Source organism: Phytophthora ramorum (genome assembly GCF_020800215.1).
Source record: "Phytophthora ramorum isolate Pr-102 chromosome Unknown Phyram_PR-102_s0001, whole genome shotgun sequence".
NCBI classification, from domain to species: domain Eukaryota; phylum Oomycota; class Peronosporomycetes; order Peronosporales; family Peronosporaceae; genus Phytophthora; species Phytophthora ramorum.
In genome coordinates, this window is record NW_027150647.1 from 5600838 (window position 1) to 5616906 (window position 16069).

Below are 16069 nucleotides of genomic sequence, written 5' to 3' on the forward strand. Positions count from 1 at the left end.
TGTACATAACAAGAGTGATGGTCAGGCAAAATTCAGTTCGTGTATGCGTACACCAGTCTCAGTAGCCAATCGTTTCGACGGGCTTCGTTTGACAAAGGTGACTGGAGCTCAGTGCATCTCTCGACCTGTTCCCAGCAGACCTTCTTACCCCAAACAGACAAATCATGGCGTCCGACGAAGCGAAGCTTGTGCTGACGAAGGAAGAGAAGGCGGCCAAGAAGGCCGCTAAGCTCGCCAAAAAGATGGCCAAGGCTGAGGCCGCTGACGTGAGCGTGAAGAAGGAGAAGAAGCCCAAGAAAGAGAAAAAGGAGAAAAAGGAGAAGAAGAGCAAGAAGCGCACCCGTGAGGAGGGCGACGACTCGGAGCCCGTGCCTGAGACCTCCGAGGAGAGCGAGACGGACGCTACGCCCGCCTCCAAGAAGGTCAAGACGGAGGAGAACGAGAACGCCACGCACGTGGGCGGAGAGGAGAACCCGTCGCTGGACAAGTTCCGCATCTCTGATGCGTCCAAGAAGGCGCTCAACGCCCGCGGTATTCACACGCTGTTCCCCATTCAGTCCATGACGTTCGATAAGATCATGGACGGGAAGGACCTCATGGGACGCGCCCGCACCGGTATGGGTAAGACCCTGGCCTTCGCGCTGCCTGTGATTGAACTGTTGCTTCAGGACAAGCGTCCGCGCGCTCGTGGACGCGCCCCGCGTGTGGTGTGCATGGCCCCCACGCGTGAGTTGGCCAAGCAGGTGGCCACGGAGTTTGAGCAGACGGGTCCGTCGCTGAGCACTGTGTGCATCTACGGCGGTGCATCGTACCAGTCGCAGAACAACGCGTTCCGCAGCGGTGTGGACATTCTCGTGGGCACTACCGGTCGTGTGATTGACCACATTGACCGTGGCAACTTGCGTCTGCACAACTGCGAGTTCCTGATTCTGGATGAGGCCGATACTATGCTGGAGATGGGGTTCCGTGAGGACGTGCAGAAGGTGTTTACGGCCATGGAGCAGGTGGCGAACGAGAGCACGGGTAGGCGCCAGACGCTGCTCTTCTCGGCGACGATCCCCAAGTGGGTGAAGGACGTGGCCGACAAGTACATGGCGAAGGACCGCGAGTTTGTGAACCTTGTGAAGGACTCGGACGACCAGGCGTCTACCGATGTGCAGCACATCGCCATTCCGTGCCACTGGCAGGGACGCCCGACGCTTCTGGCTAACCTGCTGGGTGTGTACGCCAAGAAGGACTCGCGCACGATTATCTTCGCTGAGACGAAGAAGGACTGTAACGAGCTGGCTGTGCACCCCGAGATTAAGACGGACTGCCAGGTTCTGCACGGTGACATCGCGCAGGAGCAGCGTGAGACGACCATGAAGGCTTTCCGTGAGGGCCGTCTGCGTCTGTTGATTGCTACGGATGTTGCTGCTCGTGGTCTCGACATGAACGTCGACCTTGTCATCAACTCGGAGCCGCCTCGCAAGATGAGCGGCATGGCCGATGTTGACACGTATGTGCACCGTTCTGGTCGTACAGGCCGTGCTGGTAAGAAGGGTATCTGTATCACGCTGTACACGAACCGCCAGCGTGACCAGCTGAACCAGATCGAGCGCAAGATCGGCAACAAGTTCATCATGAAGGGCCCCCCTGACCAGGAGGAACTGATCAAGGCTTCGGCTGCCAAGGCCCTGAAGGAGATCGACAATGTTGACCCGTCGATGATTGCGATTTTCCAGGAAAAGGCTGCTGAGCTGCTTGAGCAGATGGAGCCTGAGAAGTGCCTTGCTGCGGCCTTGGCCTGCATCACGGGCCACACGAAGCCGCCTCGCCGCACGTCGCTCATGTCTGGCGTGCCTGACTACGTGACCGTGCTGTTCATGAGCTCCAACCTCATCCGCGCCAAGGGTTACGTCTGGAACGCTGTGAACCGCGACATCCCGGAGAACCTGGCGAACGACATCAAGCAGATGACTCTGACGGAGGACTCGATGGGTGCGTGCTTCGACCTGCCGATTGCTGCGCTGGAGCTGATCCAGAAGCAGATCGATGAGGGCGCCATGAACTGCCCGTACTCCATCCCCAAGACGCTGCCGAAGCTGCAGCAGTCTGCGTTCCAGATGCGTCAGCAGAGCTTTGGTGGCGGCCGTGGCGGTCGCGGAAGCGGCCGTGGTTTCGGTGGAGGCCGCGGTGGCCGTGGTCGTGGCGGCGGTGGCCGCGGACGTCGTTACTAAATTACTTGAAGCAACGACAACGACCTCGATAGCGCAAGAACCAGGTGCGAGGCGAGGTAGTTAGATAGGTTCCCCCAACTCCCTAACGTTTAATATTGTATAGAGGTTTGCCAATCATCACACTGAAGAGACTTGATCCAACATGGTGCTAACCTCTTCCTAAGCTCGAATGCTATACCCAGGGGTGACGAAGCGAAAGCTGAGAATATTGTAGGGCGAAAGCCCTGTCCCAGTCCCAATGGCGGCATTCTGGCCATCAGTCCAATTCTTTCTTCACGAAAATGACGACAAACCTGCAAGTGTTGACCGCAGCGTTAGTTAAGTGGTTGCATGCAAATTGCTCTGACGACTGCACTCCTCGAGCAACGGATCTAACCGCTTCAAATGGACACCTCGACGTCGTGCAATGGCTGCATCGGCACCGTAGCGAAGGGTGCACCATTGGCGCAATGAAAGTTGTCGCTGGGAATGGCCATCTCGCAGTTGTACACTTCCTTCATGAGAATCGAAGTGAAGGATGCAGTACAGTTGCTCTGGATGACGCTTCCACTAGTGGCCACATGGCTGTTGTACGCTTCCTCCACGAATACCGTCACTAAGGGTGTACTAGTGAAGCAATGCGCCAGGCTGCTGCGCGTGGGAACTTGGAGGTGGTACAATATCTCCACACGAACCGCAATGAAGGGCACCCGTCGTCAGTCTTACGTTCCGCTGCAAGGTGCGGTGACAGAATGGTTGTTTGCCATTGTTCGGCAGCAGCACAAGGGTGACATTTGTATCCGAGATGCCGCCGACATCGCTCTGGAAGGGGGTCACATTGATGTCGTGAAGATGCTGAATGAAAAGCTGAAGCGGCCGCGTATGGAGTAAGATGAAGGAGGCTAACGAGATATCACCATGGTTGTGTCGTCTAGGACAAACAGTGAAACTATTGATAAACTCGATTCATTGACAACTTCACGAAGTAGACTCAAGTCCCTAAAACTATATGGAGTTTTCATGATTTCATACGGCATTTGTGCTGCCAGCGTTCGTTTCCTCCCAACTTTCTGCGGTGCAGTTGACAGCCAGCAAGCAGTTCTCATCCCACCGTTTCGTGTAGTACGCTGAGATTCGACGTCCCTTATCGCGCCAGGCCTCCCATTCTGCTTGCTCTTCAGGGGAGAGATCTGGAAAGAGATCTTCTAGCATGTCGTGGTCAGTCTCAGTGTCGTGCAGCAGCATCGTGTCTGTCACCCCGTCATAGTGCAGACGATGGTGGCCACGCACAACGGACATCTTGTGCCCCGGGACGTTGCTGTAAACCGTGCGCTCGCCAAAAGTGACCTTACGCTTGAGCGAGCGTCCGACGCCATTTTGCAGGAATCCTCCGTCGGGAACACCAGTAATGTCTGCCAACGTGTTAAGAATATCATATTGTTCTGCAGCATCTTCGATCATCAGCCCCGCGGCACTTCCCAGTCGTCCCTCAGCGATAATAACTCCGGGCACTCGCGTCAAAGACTCCTCCTCACTGTAGATAACGTCAGCTTCGGGTGCTGTGCCATGATCGCCCATAATAACGACGATGGTATTCTCTAGAATTCCCTCGTCCTTCATGCGATCGAGGAACCTCCCCAGCTCCATGTCTGTAAAGTATCGAGCTTCCAGGTAACGCTTAATCTCTTCTGCGTGCCATTCTCCTTCATACAACGGGGAGAAATCGGGTTTCTCAGACTCCGTGTACCATGTTGGCAATTCTTCGAAAGGTGCATGACTAGTGATCGTGTAGTGCGTGATGAACAGTGGCGTCTGCGGTTCGCCGTTGGCCACTTGCTCGCTCTGGTTGTTCGTCTTGTTCACGAGTAAATCTCCAAGAATCTCGAAGCTCAGGTCATCGTGCACGCCCCACTCAAATCCTCGCTTCTCGACGCCAGACCATTCCTCCTGGGTAATTCCAAGGTTGGCTTCAGCTAGCTCCAGCATCTTTTTGTTGTCCCACACGGTATCGAAACCATGCGCAGGAAGGAATATGTCCCAGTTATCGAGATCAATTGAGGACCCGGTTGAGAAAAAAGTTTCGTATCCCTTGGCTGTGAACAGCTGCGGTAAACCAGCGAGCTCCGTGTCCTCTCTTCCTCCCGTGATGCCGGTTTTCACAGCGCTGTCGTACGGAATCTGCGCAAAAAGCAAACTCTCGAGAGAACGGCTTGTCGGATTGCTTGTCCAGAGATTGCGGAGAGCAACCCCGCGCTTCGCCCACCTGTCAAAGTTGGGCGTAATGGAGAGATCGGTGTCCTTATACAGGTTGGACAGGTCTTCCTCCCCGACCATGTAGCGCGAATCCTGGAAGCGGAAAGACTCAACTCCAATAACAAGGACGTTTGGCGGGTTGTCGTTTGCAACGCTGACGTCGAACGCGAGATCTCCGCGGAACCCTGTGGTGCGTCGGTAAAGCGAGTCGTCTCCGAAAAGCTTGTGCCTCTCGGTTGGGTGGATGTACATCTCTACCCAGGGAAGGTTACCATTCACATTCGTGAACGTGGCCTCGGTTGGTGTCGGCTGTAAGGCCTGCCCGAGTAGTTCGTTCAAAGTCGCGTTCAACGCCGAGTACGCAACCACAGGCGAGCACGCGCAGCGTACTGCCACAACAATCATAGGGACGGCCACGAGACCTGCGAGAACAATCGCGACTTGCAACGCATGACTGTAGATCAGTTTTCGGTAGACACGGCCTTCGTCCACGGATGAAAGCTTGCCAGTAGTCGAGACTTCTGTGCCTTCCTCAAGAGCGACCTCCACATATTTCACGGCTTTGCCAGTCTTTCCAGTCGCCATAAAGTCGGCAGGATTCATCACCAAATGCGTCGGGTTCCAACACGAGAGATCAGCCCACGTAGCCAACGTCCGCACAAGTGCAAAAATCGTCGCACCACTCACCAGAGTAGTCGCAACCATGTAACCGCGTTGAATTTCCTCGGTTGATATCGGGGCAGCATTCAGATGGTGCCGTTCCCGGATCAAAGTAGCCACAAGCTCAAACGTGAAGCGCATATCACGGTTAACCACAAGCAGCAAGTCAGCGGCAAAAGGTGCCATCATAAGGGCAAACAGAAGCCACGATGCTGTGAACGTCGCGATGTTCCCAACAACACGCACCACCACTTCGTGGCTTGGAGAACTCCACCGCCGAATGAGCACATTCTTCAGAGTATCAAACATCCACAGCGCACACGCGAAGTAGGTCGCGCAGACAAAATCCTCCATGAGTCCAAGACCTAAGGCGGCAAACTTGAAGCTTGACGTGTAGTCCCGAGGACTGCCGTACATTGTCACCAGAGCCTTGAGCACCACGCACCGACTGGTGGAGAAGCAGAACAGCACGAAAGCATATACGAATAGCCACCCGAACCAAGGCAAAGCCACGAGGTCTGCAAACCGAAGCATCTCGTTCGGTTGAGAAATCTCAGCTTCTGAAGCTTCACTAGGATCAACGTCTTCGCTCTTTGTGTCTGGCGAACGACACTGTGCCAATTGGTGGTCCCTTGGGCTGGGCTGGAGTAAGCTCTTCGATTCCATCACGACCGACTCCAAGGGCTGAACTGAAAATGACGGATGATTACGAAGCGCAGAGTGTTCTCAAGCCCAGAGTGTTCCCAAGCCCATGATCTTGCAGATGATTTTTCGCTGTTAGAACAGAGCTCACCTAGAGCCTCAACATCGCGACAGCTGATCTTGCAATCGGGCGAGGATAGGCAGCCATAAGGTGACTGTACAGACGGTCTCCTAGAATGGATTATCACAAATCTCGTGAAAATCACTTTACATTCATGCGCTTTCGTACGACATATCTTGTCTTTTGTGAGCTGACGTCTGACAGAGTGTCTTCTGTTTTGCCATCAATGTGAATTTTCATCGAGATTTACACTAGGTTTTAGTATGTGTACTATTTTCTAGTCAACAATTTTTTTGATGTGCATTGCGTACGACAACTCGTCGTACGATAGACTGGTGGCTAGAATTGCTCAGAGCACCTCACATAGTCTCCAGTTCCCAGCCCTCAGCCCTCAGCATTTCCCCATACCCCCATCCCGTTCTGCGCGATCGTCCTCCCCCGAAGAGCCCACCATTATTGCGAGAAGCAATGGTGCTACTCCGATCTCCTCAACGCCACCCACCGAGTCTCTCAACGCGGTGAGCGTTCGCCGCGCATGTACAACCTCCAGGACTCAAACGGCTTACCGCAGCTACCGCCGCGGAATTTCTGCATCGATCTATGCGGTTAAGACGGACTCTGCGAGTTACTTTGACTCTAACGGTGAAATTGACGTCAATGTATTTACGCCGAAAGTTTTTGGGGCCTTTTTGCTAGCTAAGATGAACGGCACTGAAAAAGCTCTCAAGGTTACAACCCTCAGCGGCTATCAAAGTGCTATTAAAGACATCTTCCGGCAGAAGAAATTGCCACTCTCTGTCGCCTACATTGATGACATGAAAACATTTTTCGCCGATCTGAAGCGCATCGAAGCTGAGCGCAACTAGGGAGGAGCAGGCACAGGTGATCTATCTACGAGGAGGAAGCGGCAAACCTATTCAGAGTGGCGAATTATGATGCAGCACATTTCTGCAGCAATTGAGCGCAAGACTGGAGCCCAACCACCTACCTCTATGACTGAACAGCAGGCAGCGATGCTGCGTATTGCTGGGATGAACGGTCTGCCGATTAGCTCTTCTCGTCGCTCTCGTCGGATAACACAACTCAAGATCACCACAATGCTTCGTCTAGTTAGGGAGACAGAACACGAACAGAGCAACAATGTAGCATCTAGACAGAGGAAGAGAGGACGCCAAGCATAAATGCATTTACTTGAGCACTCTGTCTCAGTTTTGGCGCACTTGCCGGATATTTTTGACCAATGATATCAGCTAGATAGCACTGTCGTCAAACTGTCGTACGACAAGTGATTTATGGAAATACTTCATTCGGATAGAGACACTTCGGATTGGCTGAAATGGTGATCCCTTTGCAAACACCTGGATTGGATAATATTTGGTCCGGTAATGCTATTGGTCATATTTCAAGACCGACACACCACGAAACGCTGTCGAGGACAATTATGGCTGGCGAGGAACGTACGTGACGCTGGTGGCCGCTTTCTCTCCCTACGTTGGCTCTGCAGGTCGCTGGTTGTTGACACCATCAACCTCCTAGGTCGGCGACATTGCAGAGCCAATTGCCAGTGTTTTAACTGCTTTTTCTGACTCTGTGGCTCTTGTGCAATCCACTGGCGGTTGACACTCGCTGACGCAGTTGCGAAGAAGGAGGTGGCGGCTGCTCCCGCCATCGTCGAGAAGGGAGAAGAAGAGGAGCACCCGCTGCAGACGGGATGGTCGCTCTGGTGCGTCTTTTTGCGGGGATTGGAGATGTTGCACGGCTGCAACTGATGAGGGGTTTTGCTTTTGCTTTTGGGGATGGCGCAGGTACGACAAGAAGATGCCCAAGAAAATCGACGTCGGGTGAGTGCAATGCTGCAATTTTGCAGTGAAGTTGGAGGTGAATTTGCAGCTCACGAGGATTTCGTGGCGTGCAGAACGTACCAGTCGAACTTGCAGAAAATTGCCAATTTCAACACGGTGGAGGACTTCTGGCGGTGAGTTTTATTTTACTGGAGTGGTGAGAGGGAGATGGAAAGATGCTGAAGTTGGTGTTTGTGGTTTTATAGCCACTACATCCACGTGAAGCGTCCGTCGCAGTTGAGCCGCGACGTGAACCTGTACCTGTTCCGTGACCAGCCCAACTGCGCCCCCATGTGGGAGGCGTTCCCGCAGGGTGGCTGCTGGATCCTCAAGATCAAGAAGAAAGCCAACGTGCTGGGTAAGATGTGGCAGGACCTGGTCTTTGCCGCCCTCGGCGAGGCCTTCGAGGAGCTCGACGTCGTGGGTATCGCCATGGCCATCCGCTCGAAGGAGGACATGCTGTCCGTCTGGAACGCTGACAACTCGGACGACAGCACCCGCTTCGCCATCGGGTGCGTTACTGAAATGGACTGGTGAATTCCGTTACCGAGGTTGCTTCACAATGACTGACCATTTCTGTGGACAATTAACAGCGAGAAGCTCAAGGAGATCCTCATGCTGGACTCGAACACGCTGGTGGAGTACAAGTTTCACGCGAATTCCATCCGGGACATGTCGACCTTCCGCAACGCCAAGCCGTACGTCTTCGCCGCTGCGACGCCGACCACGACCAACTAGACACGAGATCCATTGTCGAGGGTAGTTGGGCGTGCATGCCTACATACCGAGCAGTAGTTTGACTGCAAGCAAGTAGTGCGCGTTCAGGAGTTGGCAACGGCTCCAACGCAATAGAAAGCGGAGTAACCTCGCGCGAACGTTCGCGTGTGGCATCCATTCTGCACACCTTCGCGTTCTTGCTTTTATATGATGCTTTTCTTTTGTATCCTCTCTTGACTTCTTCGTTTGTTGCCTACTAGTACACGCTCCAGCCCCAGACAAACTACTCTTCTAACACTATCCGGAGCACCTATCCTACTCTGCGTGCAACAGATTCTGATGGATCGTGAGGAACTTCAAAATCACGCCGTTGGTCCAGCCAAAGCCAAACTGCGGGAAGTACTCACCACCGGCACCCAGACCGCCGACTTCGGACGCGTTGTACTTTTCGAACATCAAACCGGTCTGCTTCCACGCCGTCAGACTAGCATGCGTCCAAGTTTGTGACAACTCACGAGCCAGAGCGTATGACTCCGTGGTGTTAATCGCCAGCAACCCCTCCACGATGATGTCTTGCTCCGGTGGCCAAGCATTGGGCGAGTCCCATTGCTGTCCCGAAAACATGGTAGTGGTCTGCACGCCGCCCACCTGAAGCAGGTCCGAGTTCTTGAGCGAGGCCACAACTTTTTTGAGGCGGTCGATGTCGGTTGAGTTGAATGCTTTCGCCCACAATGGAGTGTAGTCGGACACGGAGACGATGCTGGAATGCGTGTCGGTCTCCAAGTCGTAGTCCTTCCAGCTGTGGTGCTTCTCACTCCAGAGGATTGCATCGATAGCTTCCGATCGACGAGCAGCAGCTCGCTCGAAAAACTGTGCCCGCTCATGGCTGCCCAAGTGGCGGTTGAACTCCATCAGATTGCACTCCACTCGATACATGATCGCGTTCAGATCGACAGGCACCACCGAAGACGTCACCATCGACTTCATGTCCAGTGGATCTCTCAGCCAACGACTACTAAAGTCCCATCCGCTCTCAGCAGCAGCAATCACATTGTTGTAGTACTTGTCCTTGTGTCGCTCTGTGGCCGCAGCATTGCCGTTGTTCATATCCACGGTGCGATCAAAAATCTCGGAAGCAATGAGTACGTCTTCTCGGTACGACTCGGGCCGAGGATGGTTGGCGTTCGACGTGTAGCGGTTCAACACGTACGTCTTACCTGTTGCCTCTGCATTAGTGGCGTTCCGTTGAGTCAGCTCAACTGCATGACCGCACGGCCCGTGTTGCATCCAGTAGTCGTACTCACGCTCTAGAATCGGCAGCGCACCCCGCAGATACTCGTCATCGTACTCGATCTCGGCTTCGTTTGCCGGGAGGCGAGCGACCAACTTGACCATGTCAGAAAGCATGGGCGGTTGGGACCGCGTCAAGTAGTAAATTCTTCCTCCATTCGGCACGAAGCCGAATTCGGACACGTACTCCAGCAAGTGGTTCACGATGCCGCGTGCCGTGATCGGCATATCACTCACCAACAGCCCTTGCACAATCCAATACGAGTCCCAGTAGTAACTCTCGCGGAAGCGTCCTCCAGGAACAATGAGTACATTGGCGGGCTGGTTCGAGGTCGATTCACCCAGCTTTCGGGATCGAAGAAGGGAGCCTTTCACGTTCGGGTTGCGAATACGCCCAAGAGTCTGCCAAATCCGATGCAGATCAAATGCCCAGTCCCGGAGCTCTTCGTCGTGAATGTCAGCTACCATCGGCGGGTGGAATTGCCCCTGGTAGTCGAACGGCGTGATCGGTAGCAGATCCGTGCCTGGCGGGTCGAAGTGATCGCCAATAAAACGCCGAAGTTGCTGCTCGTGCGTATCGTGGACATTGGGGCGATACTCAGTCATCGCCAACTCACGCCGCTGGAAATCCACCAAGATATCAAACGCACTACTGTTCTCTTTGATCGGCATATCGACGAAGTACTTGCTGTCCGAGAAGACGTTCGCCATCTGAACGGCATGCAACAATGGCCCACGACAGTAGATGTCCATTGCTCGCTCGAGCTCCACATTAACGCCAAGAGGAATATCCAACGCACTTGGGAGTTTGTTTAGCAGTGGCGGGTGGCTCTTCATCCGACGGAGAAACGAGCGAAGTCGATGCCCTCCACTCAGCAACTTGCCACCGGAACGGTAGAGTGAGAACGTCGGTGTTTTGTTGACTCCGTGATCACTCGCCTTGGTCGACAGCACACTCAAACCGATAGCCACCACGAGCATAACCACCAGAAGTTCCAGCAGTCGGAAGAAGCCCTCTCGACCCAGCAGTCCCCTGCTCCTTGACTCAGTTGCAATTGCATCCTCATTTGCAGCTCGAGCGAGTGTTTGCTCACCTTCTTCAGTTTCTTGGGTGTGGCCTCGGTCTGGCTTGGGGATCAGCAGCAGCTTCTCTTCTTGGATGTCGCGGTCGTCCCACCACTTGAGCAAATCTGCGAGCAATGCAGCGCGTCTGAAGGCTTCGATGCCTCTGCGTCCTGAATCTTCAGAGCTGAAACTGGTGGACGACGGGGACATCGCCTCGCAGCACCGAGAACTTGATGTGCACTTGGATGCAAATTGGAGAATGGCGCTGGCAAAGCCTGACTCAATCACTGTGTGGCCTGAGGGCCAGTGCCTCGTTCTCGCGGCGCGTCCCAGGATGCAGTGCACCTTCGCCGATCTTGAAGTAGTACCTCTTGAGATTATATATGTGGTGTTTTTACTTACAGTACTACATAGTGTTGAAGTCACCTGTAATACATTATTCTGAGCCGCAGGACGATACTGTATCCATATCGAAATACAGAGGGGTTGAAGTATTATCATCGCCGCGGCCCAGGCGCACGGAGTGGAGACGTCCGAGTCCAACCCACAGCAGGGGATGGTCAACAGCACAAGTGTTTGCTTTGTCGACGATGTCAGTCGTCGCTGCTATCTGGGCCCGCCATTCGATCATTGTCCGTCGGGACGAGCAGTTCGTCCGACACCCGTGCTCCAGGCTTGAAAAACTTCAACTTGCTCAAACCATTGGCCAGCGCTCGCTTGCCAGGGGTTCGATCGACTTACAAGACGAAGAAGGGATGGATAGCAAAAACAGCCAAAGCTAGGTGGAGTTACGGGGGCCAAGCTCATTATTAAAATCTGTACATGCAACTCGAATCAACGCAACGGACGGTGCCGCCGCTGACTCTGGTAGAGCTTACGTATCCGAAAGAAAATGCAGGGCATACCGATCACTTAGCGCAGACACAGTTTGTAACATACACACAGAAGTAGCAGGTGCAGTGCTACCTTTCGTACGTGTGCGTGCAATTGCATCTGCGTGTGTGCCTCCCCTCCCGTGGCGTTTGCGGTCCAGGATGCAGAAGGAAGACGAGCAGCACAGCTCCTACAGGTAGACTAGACTGGCAAACTAAACTAGTTGATGATCTGTGGGAGGGGAGCGCGCGGTTTTGCCGACATTCGCTACACTAGCATTTCCATCGGTTGCCGCAGTTATGGCACATGACGAACACCGTCATGGGCTCATCGGCACTGCGCGTCTGTTTCTGTGTGTTACTCGTCTTGGACGACTTGCAGCGTCCGCACGTGAACAGGCCCTTGGTGCCTTCCGTGCCAGTCTGCTTCTGGATCTTTTCGTGGTTGGCCTCGGCCCAGTCCAGCCGCGCCTCCTGGAACGCGTCGTCGCGCAGCTTCTCGATCTGCGCCCGCTTCTCCTCCGTGGCGAGTTCCTCCGCCGACATCTTCACCAACTGGTCGCCACTCACACTGTCGTCCAGCAGGTTCTGCCGCAGCTCGCCGTTCTTCTTCAGGTTGAACGACAACTGGCGGTACTTGGCCATGTACTCCTTCTTCTGCTCTCCGGCAGCGCCCATGTGGTACACGCGAGCCATGGCCACTTCCACTTCAGCCGCCACTTGGCCCGGGTCTCCTCCTTCTGAGGCCTCCAGGATCTCTTTCAGCTTGGTGCGCACCGTCGCGCGCACCTTGTCCAAACCCGCAGGAATGAATGGCGTCGAGCTGACCCGCGCCGCTGCGGGTTTCGGCGCCGTCTTGAGGCCGTTCGAGCCCTTGGGGGGCGCCTCCTTCTTGCTCTGGGGCTGGTTCTTGCTTGGTCCATTGCTGCTGCTGATGGTGGTGGCGGCGGCGCGTGGGGACAGCGCCATGGACTTCCACGACTTGACCAGCAGCCGCGCCAGACTCGCGATCTTCTCGTTCTCATGCTTGCGCAGCTTGCCCACCGTGTGGCCCATCTTGGTCTCCTTGAGGACGGCGTACGTGACGCTCATCTGCTCCAGGCCACGCAGCACGTCCAGCGCCTCACCCTCGTCTGTCATGTCGCCGCGCGTGAACTTGAGCAGGCGACGGTGCAAATGCTTGGCGTCCTCCATCCTGTGGCGCGGTGTATGAGGCTTTTCACACGGCGAAATTCGATGGAAAATCCACACTTGGGGCTTCTGGGCTTGGAGGCTGCTTGTCTACTAACGCTCGGGCCCACGCGTCGCACGGCTGGCTGCGGTCTCCGCTCCCTCCTCCACGGGCTTCTCGTCGGACTGACTGGAGAGGCTCTCGACTTCAACAGTGTGCACCACACTATATTTGTGTTGTGTACATCGACTTTAGTATTTGACTCTGAATATTCAAAATATAAATTTCGGAGAATATTTGCAACCGAGATAAAAAAAATCATGAGATGTGACAAAACGGCCAATTCCTCTGAGCGGAGTCGGGCTTCACCGGCATTCCCGGACCGCAAGACTCGCCCATCCGGTATTCTTGTGACTCTTCACAGTTTGCAGTTATCACAATGAAGAAGAAGAGTGCTGCTCGGGATGCTGTGTGGAAGGCTATAGCACCGAGGGAATTTCCTCTCATTCGTGCCCAACTGTTCTGGCGGCGGTCAGATGATGCCCCCAGATGATGAGCATCAGGGGGCTCGATTCATGTAAACAAGGATGATCCACCCATGCCGATGGAGCTGAGATCTCACCGAGGCCGTAGGATATCACACCTGGGTCATGGAGGCACGTGAGGACGCTGTGAAAGCGCCACTAGCCTCGTAGGGAACATTCACAGTCTCGGTTGCATTTTTTTTTTCTAAGCAAGCTAATTCATTCACTTTGCAATTTCCTCCTTTGGCCACGAGTCCCCGGTCGCGAACGCCAGGGACACAGAACACCAACCCCCGAAAAAATGGTTTGACATCGGCGTGGCTATCGAATCCTACTTTCACATGGGCTTCAGAGTGCCTGACAAAAACACGTAGACCGTTGTGTATCATCGATGGGTGCTGCAGGATGTGTTCGGTGAAAGAGTGCACGAGCCGCCTTGTCGATGACAGCGATCACAAAACGATATTGTATTATACTCGATATACATGCACATGTAAGTTGAAGGGCAATACCTTCTTTACAGTTGACAACTTGTACATATCTTCAACCAAAACCACCCTTTTTGAATATTCTTACTTACTACCGTATAAGGATACGTCATTGAAGGATATGTTTGATCCTGTGTATGACAGTATGTTGACCACTACATGGATATATGAGTCGATGGGCAGTATAATAAGGCGGAGACAAATGAGATACAGCAAACCTCGTGCTGCTGTGGCTGTTGAGTATGAGCAGTCACAAAATCCCAGGTTTCAGCACCTCTGGTTGCCTCGATTGAAGGGTACATGGGATTTGACGGCTGTATTGACGGAGAAACGCTTCGAGGGTTCTAGCTTTCTCAATGTGAGGTATGTTCCATGTTGCTGGAATCTCATATCGCTCAAGCAAGGTGCGATCGAGGGTACCGCTGCGATCACTCGCAAAGATTTGCAGTAAGTTGATGATGTTCAGACCTGATGGTAAAAAATGACAGTCCATAAATGTGTGTATGCTTCATTTAGTGCAAGATGAAATAGATCAAATTGTTGCTAGGAGTTTGACACGTTCGAGGAATCACGATGAGCCGGCAGCGATTCTGAATTCGGTCGTGTCGACTATGGACACTAAAGCTTCCCCATATCATGTTTGTGTATGTGATGATGCTAACAAAACACGGCGAATGATAGAAAAGGGTTTGGCAGCGTCGTTGAAACGAAACAAGATCCGTTTCACATCATCCAGCCGTTCATCGAGATGTTGGTCGAGAAGTCGGAGCGAACAGCGTTGGCGAAGAAATTATCATTGACATTATTCGACGTAGGTGGAAACATCCGTAAGCCTGAAGCAATGGCAGAGCTATTTCAAGGCGTACTACACGAGGTAAAGCCCTTAAGCGTATGTGCTGACCATTTAAGATGGGTAATTGCATCACAGTTAATACGGAACAGATTCGGAAAGGGGATCTGCACGTGGAGGACAACGATGTTGGTTTGTGGTTGGAGGCAAATGCCGAAGTGAGTAGATTAGTTTGATTTAAATGTCTTTCTTACGATACTCCCTAGTGTCCCCCCTTGTTGTCCTCTTGTGGTGTCCTCACAACCACCGAAGTTTACTCAGCTAATCAGAGAACGGTTCAAAGTGAACCGTTCCTGCGGTCCGAACTCCCGTGAACCGTGCTAGGAACGTGACACTTCAACACTCCCACTCACCGTTACGGCACGGTGATCTTGTCCTTGATGCCATTGCCATCGCGCAGGTACTTGAGCGTCTTGGTTCCAAGCGCCTTGGTAAGGATGTCCGCCAATTGATTCTTGGTGTCGACGTACTCGACCGTGACCGTTCCACGTTCCACGTTCTCCCTGATGAAGTGGTGGCGAATGTCCACGTGCTTCGTCCGAGCATGATACCCAGCATTCTGGGCCAGAGCGATAGCACCCTGGTTGTCTTCCCAGATCGTCGTAGCGTTCCGCTGAAATGCTCCCATGTCCTTAAGCATTGCACGCGTCCACAGCACGTCTTGAACACACAGGCTCAAAGCCATGTATTCGGCCTCCACAGAGCTGAGTGCAACCGTCCTCTGGAACTTGGACTTGAATATCACCGGAGCATTCCCGATCACCACAATGACCCCCGAGACGGAGCGTCTTTCGTCGAGGTTCGAACCCCAGTCCGCGTCCGAGAACGCTGTAAGCGTAACACTGCCCGTTCCACCTTCGTAGATAATTCCATGCTGACGAGTCGACTTGAGATAGCAAAGCACACGCACTGCAGCGTTCCAGTGCTGCTGACCCGGATTCTCCAGGAAGCGTGAAAGCTAAGTGACCACAAATGCAATGTCCGGGCGCGTACATGTCGTGATGTATAGCAGACACCCGATCAGGGAACGGTACGGCTTCGACCGCATTGCGTTCCGTTCCGACTCCGTTCCTGGCGACTGTGACTTCGACAACTTGAGACCAGCTGCGCATGGGTTGTCGACAGGCTTAGCGTGCTTCTGCCCAAAGCGTTCCACCACATCGTCAATGTACCGCGTCTGCTTGATCATGAGCGTTCCAGCCGTCGTGTCATGGTCGATCTCCATTCCCAGAATGAACTTTGCTGGTCCAAGCTCCTTCATCTTGAAGGCATTCCTCAGCGCGTCCTTCACCTCGCGGATTTCCTCACTAGTCTTCGCCGCGATGATCATGTCGTCGACGTAGAGACAGACATATGTGAAACCGTTCTTGGAACACT

The 16069-nt window shown here is 53.6% G+C and overlaps 5 protein-coding genes across 5 annotated transcripts; 2 read left to right on the plus strand and 3 right to left on the minus strand.

Moving 5' to 3' along the window:
• Positions 1–164: 164 nt before the first annotated feature.
• Positions 165–2219, plus strand: KRP23_1478 (Nucleolar RNA helicase 2; the record flags this gene model as incomplete). The annotated part of the gene is made up of 1 exon (XM_067885554.1): positions 165–2219. One exon carries the CDS (start codon positions 165–167, stop codon positions 2217–2219), a length of 2055 nt encoding a protein of 684 aa, XP_067752053.1.
• A 1005-nt stretch (positions 2220–3224) lies between these two features.
• KRP23_1479 (Lipoteichoic acid synthase-like YqgS) lies at positions 3225–5645 on the minus strand (the record flags this gene model as incomplete). The annotated part of the gene is made up of 1 exon (XM_067885565.1): positions 3225–5645. One exon carries the CDS (start codon positions 5643–5645, stop codon positions 3225–3227), a length of 2421 nt encoding a protein of 806 aa, XP_067752054.1.
• A 1670-nt stretch (positions 5646–7315) lies between these two features.
• On the plus strand, positions 7316–8453 carry KRP23_1480 (Eukaryotic translation initiation factor NCBP; the record flags this gene model as incomplete). Its single annotated transcript, XM_067885576.1, has 6 exons — positions 7316–7331; positions 7510–7597; positions 7680–7715; positions 7790–7849; positions 7922–8227; positions 8309–8453. The coding sequence occupies 6 exons, from the start codon at positions 7316–7318 to the stop codon at positions 8451–8453; spliced, it is 651 nt and encodes a 216-aa protein (XP_067752055.1).
• Positions 8454–8747: 294 nt separating this feature from the next.
• On the minus strand, positions 8748–10997 carry KRP23_1481 (Trehalase; the record flags this gene model as incomplete). The annotated part of the gene is made up of 1 exon (XM_067885587.1): positions 8748–10997. One exon carries the CDS (start codon positions 10995–10997, stop codon positions 8748–8750), a length of 2250 nt encoding a protein of 749 aa, XP_067752056.1.
• A 935-nt stretch (positions 10998–11932) lies between these two features.
• On the minus strand, positions 11933–12853 carry KRP23_1482 (Transcription elongation factor A protein 2; the record flags this gene model as incomplete). Its single annotated transcript, XM_067885599.1, has 1 exon — positions 11933–12853. One exon carries the CDS (start codon positions 12851–12853, stop codon positions 11933–11935), a length of 921 nt encoding a protein of 306 aa, XP_067752057.1.
• Positions 12854–16069: the final 3216 nt, after the last annotated feature.